General features: G+C 43.0%; 1 protein-coding gene across 1 annotated transcript in view; it reads left to right on the plus strand.

The window, feature by feature from the left end:
• The window catches only part of APMAP (adipocyte plasma membrane associated protein), a 35,851-nt gene extending 25,975 nt beyond the window's left edge, over positions 1 to 9,876 (plus strand). Inside the window, exons 5-9 of the mRNA XM_066611880.1 lie at positions 726 to 842; positions 1,729 to 1,903; positions 3,155 to 3,289; positions 3,730 to 3,922; positions 8,407 to 9,876. Of these exons, the coding sequence (XP_066467977.1) occupies positions 726 to 842; positions 1,729 to 1,903; positions 3,155 to 3,289; positions 3,730 to 3,922; positions 8,407 to 8,616 (830 nt within the window). The 3' untranslated portion in view covers positions 8,617 to 9,876. The remainder of the gene's footprint in view (positions 1 to 725; positions 843 to 1,728; positions 1,904 to 3,154; positions 3,290 to 3,729; positions 3,923 to 8,406) is intronic.
• Positions 9,877 to 11,115: the final 1,239 nt, after the last annotated feature.

Consider the following 11,115-nt stretch of genomic DNA (forward strand, 5'->3'; position numbering starts at 1 on the left):
AAATCATGGAAGGGCGCTGCCACCAGTATATAATGTTAAAAGAGAAAAAGGTTTTTAAAAGTAAATCCTCAAAATTCCTACCATGTGTTCTATTTTTTTTTCTTTTTAGTTTATGCACATTTTTAGAATGATCAGTAGAGGGCCCTGTCAGCTTTTAAACTTTAAATATCTGCTACTAGTTCTGTCACTCTCCAAGGGGAGACAAGTTGTGTTGAAGACAGCAACAAAAGCACTATTTTCAGTACTGGAAGGCATTCAGGATTATGCAGTATAAAGCATCTTGTACCTTAAAGACTTAACAGATCTGTTGTCACATGAGCTTTCAGAATGACAGTGTCTGTTCCCTGAAGGCTCCTTTAAGGCACTGTAAAGTGTTTCACTGTGTGTTCTTGACATGTACTGCCATGGCTAGTATTCCCTCCAGGAGGTCCATGCTGGTGCACAGACCAGGCTTTGAGCTGTGTAGAGCTCAGCTTCCCAGGGCTGTGCAGCTTGAAGGGAGCAGTGGCTATGGCTGCCCTTGTAGAATTTGTCTGTATAACTTGGCGTTGCTGTCACTGAGTTGAGAGCAAAGCTGTTGCTGAGTTTCCTTCAGAATTCCTACCTTTTGATCTTTTTATTTATGGATTAAATTCTAGACTGTTGGCAGCTTTTCTTTTTCTGAAGCAGGATAGCAAGGTGTACAAGTTGCTGATTGTGGACTTGCTAATGTTGTTTCTTAAAAGTAACCAGAGAAGATGAACCCACGTGTGGGAGACCTCTTGGAATCCGCGTTGGACCAAACAACACACTTTTTGTGATCGATGCCTACTATGGACTCTTTGAAATTAACCCTACCTCAGGTAACCTTTTCTTTTTTCTGCCCAGTAAATCATTAGGCATCCTAAGATCAGTTTGACTCTGGTCAACATTGTCTTGTTCATCTTACCTTTCATGAATCTCCCTTTCCCCCCACTTTTGTTTCTAACTAAATATCCATAGCTTGCAAGTTTGCTTGTGATCAAAAAGATGCAGCTTATAGCCCTCTTCTGGAGTAGCAGGGATAAAACATCTTGGGAGCTGACTCTGTCTTGGCTGGACAGTGCATGTACTTGCCTTCTTTTGAGCTGATGGAAACCTACTCTAACAAGTTGGCTCCTTTTTGAAGAGGATGGTATCCCAAGCTCTTATTGGCTAGTTTAAACTTAATTGATCCTCAGGTTTCCTGCTGTCATGTGGGTTGACAGGGACCAGTGACCAGGTGTGAGATAAACTCAGCAGGGGTCCTGAGGGTTTTAGCAAGTGTATTGCCCTTGGCACTGCCAGAAAGGTTGTTGCTCTCCCTACATATCCTAGGTTATGTGCAACAGAGCACTGAAGAAGACAGGCTGACTCCTGGGACGGCATTGGTGTACCTAGATGAGGTTTTCATTTAGGAGAAGAGTGCAAGTTCACCACAAGCCTCTTTTATAAAAGGGTTTATAGGATATAGTGATGGGCCTGAGGGACCTAAAACTTGAAGAATCTATAGAACCATTTGAGCTCAGTCACACCTTGAACCTGGGCATTTTAAAGACAATATAAGGGAAACATGCTTTTGAAATGGATGAGTACAAAATGTTCATCTGCGATTTCAGTACCTAAATGGGATGGGTCTCTTGTGGTTAGAAAAATGACCTAGAGTGAAGCCAGTGCTAATTGAGAACAGGAAAGGGTGGCTCAAAGGAATGCTTTTCTTTCTGTGACCAGGTGAAGTGCAAAGACTTGTGTCTTCTAAAACTCCTGTTGAGGGGAAGAACATGTCCTTTTTGAACGATCTTACACTGACTCGGGATGGAAGGAAAATCTATTTTACGGACTCCAGCAGTAAATGGCACAGAAGAGACTATTCTTTATTAATAATGGAGGCTACTGATGATGGACGGTCAGTGTTTTGGTCATGAAAGCCCTTGCACTGTTTTTAAAATCAGTGGTTTTGAAGTATTAACTTCCAGACAGAATGTTGACCAAGCATCAGTGTTGCTTGGTGGATCTTTTCTTGGTCTGTAACTGTCTAGAATGGAATTTCCAACAACAGATGATTGCTCTTACCCAGAATGTGAATTCCTAATTTAAATTACTATAGCTGTAGTAACTAAATGACCAGCTGTACACCTGAACAGAAGACCTGAGGCTATTACATAAGAGAAACCCTGCTGGATCAGGTCAAAGGCCCATATAACCTAACATCCTGTACTGCTTCTCTCCCACCAGTAGTCCCTTGTTGCTGCCTCACAACTGGTGAGGCAGCAAGGCAGTTGTTGCTGCCTCACAACTGGTGTTCAGAGACTGCTGCTGTGTCTGGAGGTAGCATGTACCCAATGTGACTAGTAGCCGTTGGTGTGAATTTGCTCAATCCCCTTTTAAACCATACCGGCTAGTGGCCATTGCCACAACTTGTAACAATGAGTTACACAGGCTATTTATGTGCTGTGTGAGAAACCTCCTTTTGTCTTTCCTCAGTCTCCTTCTAGTTTCACTAGATGGTCCTTGATTCTTGTATTGTGAGAGAAGCTCTCAATTTCTTGACTTGGACACTGGATGGAGCCCCAATCCCAGTTGTTTTTGCATGATACTGCACATATGCAGCATTGGAAGAGAACATGACAGCAAGGGACTACTGGAAGCACTAGAGAATAATGTAACAGAAGCTGATCAGTGAGGCTGAGTGCCCTGATGTAGCTCATTGGCCTGATTTTTTGGCCATAACAGCCATTCTGAAGCCCACAGAGGCTGCAAGAGGATGGGACGATTGGGACAAATCTGGCTCAATGCGAGTCTGGGGGATACGGGGATAATCTGCAGATATGGAGGCCCCATCTGTAAATTAAAAGACAAAATACAGCAACACACATACATCCACAACCACCCAGAATAGCCCAATAAGCACTGAGTGTGCTCAATGCTCCCTGGAATCATAGACTGTTGAGGTGGCACTTGGGGGGGGGGAACTAAAAGCGAACCATGAGGTGGAGGGAGGATTGGGAATTTACCTATTTGAGCCAACTGAGTATTAGGATTGGGGTGATGCAACTCTGCTACAGGTTGCACTTGTGTTCGTCTGCAGAAGCAAACAGTGCAAATTCCCATGCTATGATCTTGATAATCTGTGTCTGTGTAATTGCTGTGCCTTTAGCTTACTTGAATATGACACGGTGACAAAGGAAGTGAAAGTCTTAATGGAGGGGCTCAGATTTCCAAATGGAGTTCAGCTTTCCCCTGCTGAAGACTTTGTGTTGGTGGCTGAAACAACTATGGCAAGAATACGAAGGTAGGAAGGTTTCTTTTTGAGCTTGCTGTCTGTGAGATGCTTTTGTAAGGATGGCATTTGCCAAATATTTGAGGCCTGCTTAAGAAAAAGGGCTTCATGGAAGTTTTGTTGATTGTGTGCATGTTGGGGGAAGGGGGTCAGGACCGGACCTCTTACTTACACATGTCCAGATACAATCTCTCCAGAATTGGAGACTTTCAACAATCACTTAGTAAAGCAAGTGATTTACTATGTGATTGCATTTACTATGCAAGCACCATTCCATGTGTGCCGAAGCCTAGTTCTTTGGTTATCAAAGACCTGGATGGTAAGGAAGGAGTGACCTTTGGATACTAGCTTAAGATGGATCTGTATTGTTTACTAGATAGGTGTACACAAACTCTCTTTGCTAACTTGCATTTTGCAGTTGTTTGTAAAATGTTATGCATTTAACTTTTCAGGTATTATGTGTCAGGCCTAATGAAAGGTGGAGAAGACATGTTTGTGGAAAATATGCCTGGCTTTCCAGACAACATACGTTTAAGCAGCTCTGGAGGTTATTGGGTGGCAATGTCAGCAGTTCGAGCCAGTCCTGGATTTTCTATGATGGATTTTTTATCTGAAAAGCCATGGATTAAAAGAATAATATTTAAGGTAAAAATACCCCAGTTTTCTGGTGATTGTCTGTAGTGGCATACCCAGGGGGTTCCACGGGTGCAAGTGATCCTGGGTGGTGAGGGGGCTGCCTGCTGCCTCCCCATCTGGAGGCCTTCTGAGGGCCAGAAATACCATGCATGACCTCCCTCGCCTCAGAAGGCCTTCTAAGGCTTCTGGAGGGCCTTAAAATGTCACTTTGGTTTTCTCTGAGAAATCGGTCTAAGGTCTTTCAGAGATCTTAGAAGACTTTCTGAGGGCCAGAGAGGCTGTGTGTAGCCTCAGAAGGTCACCAGATGCAACTGGTGGGGGCAGCATTTTTATTGGTGGCGCATTTTGCCATCCTGGCCCCAGGCGGTACAGGGGCGAGGATTACCACCGGTTGTCTGTCCTGAGTCTTCTCATGTTGAAGTGAAATTGGAATGCTTTAGGTAAGGAGATACCATTTTTCTCTTTTAAATAAACACACAGAAAACAAGGCCTCTTTGGTACAAGTAATCTTTCCTTCTCCCAGTCCCCCCCACCATTACATTTTTGATGATCAATTGTATAATTTACCCATTAATCTCTTAGTCACAGGCATCATTTCTGATAAGTACTCAAGATATTCTTGTAAAAATGGGCTCAGTGAAAAGGGCCTGCTCCATTTGCATGTGGCAAATTGGAAAGACAGTTGAGTTGTTTTTTTTCAGCGGTAGACAGAATGAGCCTTAAGCAAATTTTAAGGGCAAGGTGCTTTTCAGCCTTTTCATAAATGACCTGGAGACAGGGGTGAGCAGTGAAGTGGCTCAGTTTGCAGACGACACCAAACTTTTATGAATGGTGAAGAACAGAAGTGATTGTGAGGAGCTCCAGAAGGATCTCTCCAGGCTGGCAAAATGGGCAGCAAAATGGCAGATGCGCTTCAATGTCAGTAAGTGTAAAGTCATGCACATTGGGGCAAAAAATCAAAACTTCACATTTAGGCTAATGGGTTCTGAGCTGTCTGTGACAGATCAGGAGAGAGATCTTGGGGTGGTGGTGGACAGGTCGATGAAAGTGTCGACCCAATATGCGGCAGCAGTGAAGAAGGCCAATTCTATGCTTGGGATCATTAGAAAAGGTATTGAGAAGAAAACGGCTAATATTATAATGGTGTTGTACAAATCGATGGTAAGGCCACACCTGGAGTATTGTGTCCAGTTCTGGTTGCCGCATCTCAAAAAAGACAGTGGAAATGGAAAAGGTGCAAAAGAGAGCAACTAAGATGATTACTAGGCTGGGGCACCTTCCTTATGAGGAAAGGCTATGGCGTTTGGGTCTCTTCAGCCTAGAGAAGAGGCGCCTGAGGGGGGAACATGATTGAGACATACAAAATTATGCAGGGGATGGACAGAGTGGATAGAGAGATGCTCTTTACACTCTCACATAACTCTCACTAGAACCAGGGGACATCCACTAAAATTGAGTGTTGGGAGAGTTAGAATAGACAAAAGAAAATATTTCTTTACTCAGCATTTGGTTGGTCTGTGGAACTCCTTGCCACAGAATGTGGTGATGGCATCTGGCCTGGACGCCTTTAAAAGGGGATTGGACAAGTTTCTGGAGGAAAAATCCATTACGGGTTACAAACCATGATGTGTATGTGCAACCTCCTGATTTTAGAAATGGGCTATGTCAGATGCAAGGGAGGGCACCAGAATGAGGTCTCTTGTTATCTGGTGTGCTCCCTGGGGCATTTGGTGGGCCACTGTGAGATATAGGAAGCTGGACTAGATGGGCCTATGGCCTGATCCAGTGGGGCTGTTCTTATGTTCTTAAGGGATTAAGCAGGACTGTGTGTATAAAAATATTGTTGTGGTTGCAGTGGAAATTTTCTTGGCAGCTCCCATTGTTTCCCCCAGAGTGCACTACTCTGACACTACATTAAGGGCCCAGTGGGGGAAAAATAAAACACTGTGGCTGCCAGAGAATTTCTTCTGACTGTGGCTGCAACACATTAGTTTAATTAAAAACAGCTGCTGTCAACTTGGCAAGTTCACTGGCCTAAAATTTTCAAATATTTTTCCCTCTGAAACTCAAATTGACTTCAGCCAGGAACTGTTGAGCATTCAGGGAAAAAACTAGGACCATGCAACACCTCCCTTCTTACTTTTATAGATATTTTATTTAAAAGGATGGCACTTTGCCATCTTTTTTAACATAAGCACATGGTGGATGGGAGAAGGATGCCTGGCTCATTCTTCTGGGTTCTCTTGGTCAAACCATTTACTGTCAGTCCACTTATACAGGGCTAATGCTTATCCCTTTCTATTAAAGTACTGTATATAGGTCAAAAAAATTGTCTTAAAATTGACCCTGAAAACATGGGTTGACTTATATCATGGGTCAACATGGTCAAAAAAGCTTCAAAGAACAGCTGCTTGGTGAGGTGAGGGGGTACTGCACTGAGAAGCAGGGCTGGGTGTGTGTGTGAAATGAGGCATTTTACCTTCTCCAAACAGGAAGAGAGGTGAAGGCGCCTATGGAAATTGTAGTCTTTATGAGGGCTGCTGCTATGGAAGTACTGTTCTGTATTCTTTACAAAGGCTACAACTCCAATAAGCGCCTTCATCTCCCTTCCTGATTGGAGAAAAGGGTAAAATGGCTCTGGGTTTGTTTTCTGTTGCTGCCTCAGACTTATCAGAAATTGTTCTTTTTTCAAAAAATTAAAAGAATTTCTTACACCCCTAAGTTTTACCTATGACTTACCTATGGATCATTAAAAATTCTGTGATTTTTTTTTTGTTTATAACTTGCCCTCAACTTATCCGTGAGATAGACTTATATATGAGTAGTACTTCTGTTGAATGATGATTCTGCAAGATTTCTTTAGTATTGCTGTTTTTGTTCACATTTTATAGTGCCACAATGGATTATTTAGAAAATAGTGATTTGGGGACAGCTATGAAAACAATGTACATTCATTGCTAACAGTCTGCCCTCATCATTTGCGAATTTGACTCGCAGATTGCAAGGCCACTCATGAGGGCCTCAGGGGACCTACCGTACATGACCAGATGTTGTGTCTAGGAGGCCATTTGAGGTGCAAGGCCCTCCGTGCTACAGAAAGGCTGTTGGAGCCTTCAGTTTTTCGAGTAGGCCTCTCTGCGGATTCCATTATCTTTGGAAATTGGTATCTCTAGCACAGAGGTTTTCAGACTGGGGCGTCAGAACGCCCCAGCCTGTGGGTCCTGGCCTCTTTGCCCTTAAGGGGTGAGAGCAGCCAGGAGGAGGCAGCAGCATGATCCCTAGGATCGTGCCGTGCAGGGAGCTGCAGGGGCTTGGCTGTACTTACCAGAGCCTCCTGCAGCCTCCCGGGGGTGCAGGGAGCCCTGTGCAATTGTCCACAGGACTCCCTGATGCTTCCAAAGTGAAAGTGGGGTAATCGTGCTCCGCCTCCGCTAAACCGGAATCAGAGCGCAATCGCTCCACTTTCACTTCTGACGGGGCTGCAGGGACTGGGGTGCACCCACCATTCCCTGCAGCAGCCTTCCTGGGGTGCAGGGAGCCCTGTGCGAGCCTCTGCTCAGGGAAAGTGAAAGAGGGAAACCTCTTTTCCCAGGTCAGGGAAAGTGGAACGATTGCACTCTGCTTACGCTTTTGCAGAGGTAGAGCACAATAGCTCCACTTTCACTTTCCCTAACCTGGGGAGCCCTGCAGAGGCTCGCGTAGGGCTCCCTGCGCCCTAGGAAGGCTGCTGCAGGGATTGGTGGGTGCACCCCAGTCCCTGCAGCCCCCCTGAGCAGTGCGATCCTGGGGATTGCATCGCTGCCTTCCCACTGCTTTCCTCCCCTCCCTTGCAATAACTTACTGTGGGTTTCGAACTCCAGAAGAGTTTGAAAACCGCAGTTGTAGGGGATTTGGGAATGGATCCCCTGCAAATACCTGTAAAGGCAACTCGGATGTCTGGAACTGTATTAATTGTAACTTAATGTGGTTTGCTTCCCCAACTGTTCCATAATTCAAGTAACTTAAGGCTTTTGAAACCAACCATATTATATTTTCCAGTGATGTATTTTATGGCATAGATATAAACCTACTTGAAACTGACTCTGCTTCTACATCTGCAATATACGTATTTCTGTCCATATTAATGTGAAATGTTAGACACTTGAGTATAATCTAACCAAAGTTTTAAATGGTTACATCTCAATGTGTTCTGTGGAAGAGAACCTGATTAACTCCTGTCATTGAAATAAATGGTAGTTAATAGTGCTAACTTCTGGCAGAATCATGCCCTCTCTGCAGATTCAGGTGTTTGGAGCTGTCATTAACCCATTTTTGCCTGGCCCACAGGTGTACACATTTGGTCCCTGTTGCGTATATGCAGCGTTGGGCAGAAATGACTTAAGGGCCTTAAAATGTGAGAGTCACTTTTAAATAGAAGCTCAACAGTCTTGTGTTTGTAATGCTCATGGCCAAACTCATTTGTCTATAACATGAATTGTTGTATTGTATTTCAGCTGCTCAACCCAGAAACTGTGGTGAAATTTGTGCCCAAGTACAGCCTAGTTGTAGAACTAAGTGAAACTGGATCCTACAGACGAAGCTTTCACGATCCCAATGGACTAGTGACCACATACATAAGTGAAGCACATGAACACAACGGGTACCTGTACTTGGGCTCCTTCCGTTCTCCTTTTATTTGCAAACTGAACCTTAAGAACATCTAACTTTCTGAGCCCAAAGCAATACTACTGTTACCTTGAATTGCTCTAGAAGTGCAAAAGAGGACTAGTCACAAAATTTGGCCAAGGAAGAAGAATGGAAGCACAGTCAATAGAACTGTAGCACTTTGTAACAAGCAGGGTACCGAACTTGACCTTTTCCTGTCTTTCAGCATGTAATTTAAAAACCAATGGACGCAATCCACCGCTGTCTTGTGCAACTACCAATTGCTTCAGTGGACCATATGTAGACATTCTTGGTGGAAAGTCTGTGGCATCTTTACCTTAAGGAAAGTAATTGCAAAATTTCCTCATGGAACAAAACTAGTTGCATTCATTCAATAACCATATTATTTAAAAGCCTCTTCCATTGTGGAAAGGTATTGTCTACATACAGCATCTGGTCAACTGCCATATTTTAAAATAATGTATCAGGACATGCATCATTGGAATAAAAATTGCTAGCCTTAGATGATATCTTGCATGCATTTATTTCCAACTTAGTTCTGTCTCTAGGCATGGCATGCATGTATGTAACTATCATGCACTTATAGATGTATCACTCAACTACAAGTGTAGTTCCATTTCCTGTTTAGGCCTACATTCTGCATTGGTAGTTTTAAAGACACAACAGTATTCTGTGTCTCCCTATCTCTGAAAATGTCAACTCAGAATAATAAATAAATGCAACTAGTTTTGAGGAGAGCAGAGCCTGGTTCCAGGGTCTTATTTTGCCTCTGAGTGAGTTCATTGACATAATTTTTTCAGGCACTTGAGTGTTTGCATATCTTTAAACTACGATATGTAAGATGGCCCTTACATTTATAAGATTATACCTGACAGATGTACAGAACTTTAAAACCCAACTCCAGGGTTAATTTCATTTCTAATGGGATTTGACCAAAAGCTGTATGAAAAGTTGGTTCACATGTATGCTAACTATATGACTGAAATGACTTTTCCAAGTATGTAAGGAACTTGTCTGTTACTTAGAGAGGATCTTATTTTCTGGTTTTGACATGCTTCTGTTGTAATATGTGGAGAGTTAAGGATTTGGTGGTAGGTGGTTGGTTGGTTTTTTTTTTTAATGTAAAGATTTGGCCAGATGTATTTAAAATAGGTAATATTTTGAAAGGTGTGTCAAGAGAAAAGTCTTGACAGACTTAATTACAGGTGGGTAGCCTCTAAACAGAAGGAAACATGTTACAAAGCTTTGTTATAATTTGTCAGCCAAAACAAAAGATTAAATGACTACATCATCCAGGAGCTGTAGCATATTGTCCAGTTGTTTTTGGCCTTGTTAGAAGTAACAAGAGCTGCAAGGATGTAACTTTCAACTACATGCCCTGCATTACTGTGCCATTTTCCCTTTTTTACCATTATCTAGGGAGTTACTATGCAAAGTCTTACAGACAGAACACTGCTTGGTGTTGATTGGAAAGCTACACTTATATGAAGAACAAAATCTGCAGTCATGTAGCAGACAGTAGAACAAGTCCTGCACTGAGTGTTAACTGACTTCACTTCTGCAATGGGGAAGTCTTGCTTCACTTCCTAAAATTCTTTGAGGGTTCTCAATATGTACCTGAAGTGGGGAGGGGGGTTGTCTGGCATACATCAATTGTTTGTACTTTTGATAAAAGGTGACTTCATATGTGGTTTTCTGACAGAGAGTAATGCTTTGTAAGCAAACAGCTTTCTGCCTCTTATGACGTACAACTGTTTGTGTTTACCACAAACAAGTGGATTGGAAAGATGGTGTGTACTGTGGCTGCCTCGTTCTTTTACAGGACTATGTGAGAGAACCTGTGCCTTTTTTTATCCTGGAATTCCTTGGGTAGGAAAAACGTTGCATATGAAACAGCCTAAGGCTTCTAAAAAAACTGAGCAGTCATGGATTAAGAACAAAGGTCCTTTGAATGAAGCAAAGAGTAGTAATAAATGGACAGTTTGCACAGTGGTGGGAAGTAAGGGCTAGAGTGCTCATCTAATGAGTTCCTATGTGAGAACAAGAGTTCCCAGAAGAGTGCTGCTCAGAGTCCTGTGACTCCTCAGCTACGCAACTGGAGTGAAGTGTGTCTCTGTTTAGTCCAGCCTGCTTTTTCTGAGTTATCAAAAACTGGGGGAATGCTAGTCCAATGCTTTGCTATGTCTGCATTTATTTGGTGTTCATCCAGAAAAATCTTATCTCTGGTTTAGTTTAGAGAACCCAGTTCCTCATTGATCTTCAAAGCAAGAAAGAAAACACCCATTTGTGGTCAGCCCTCTACTGTGATTCATCGTAGTCTGTTGGGGTTAATTATTGATAATGTTGCTACTTTAATTGTTTCTAAGAGTAGGAAGAACTGTGCTTGAGCAGACACACACTTTGACTTCCTTTCCTGTTGCAAAAAGAAAGCATGCTGCCCTCTTGGGCAGGGGGGTGGTTTGGCTTTGAAGTTGGGAGGGAGGACAAAGCAGGTGTGCCTGTCCAGTTTCCTTTACTTGACAGTGTGCAACCTTCCC

The sequence above is a fragment of the Tiliqua scincoides genome, chromosome 1, assembly GCF_035046505.1.
Source record: "Tiliqua scincoides isolate rTilSci1 chromosome 1, rTilSci1.hap2, whole genome shotgun sequence".
NCBI lineage: Eukaryota > Metazoa > Chordata > Lepidosauria > Squamata > Scincidae > Tiliqua > Tiliqua scincoides.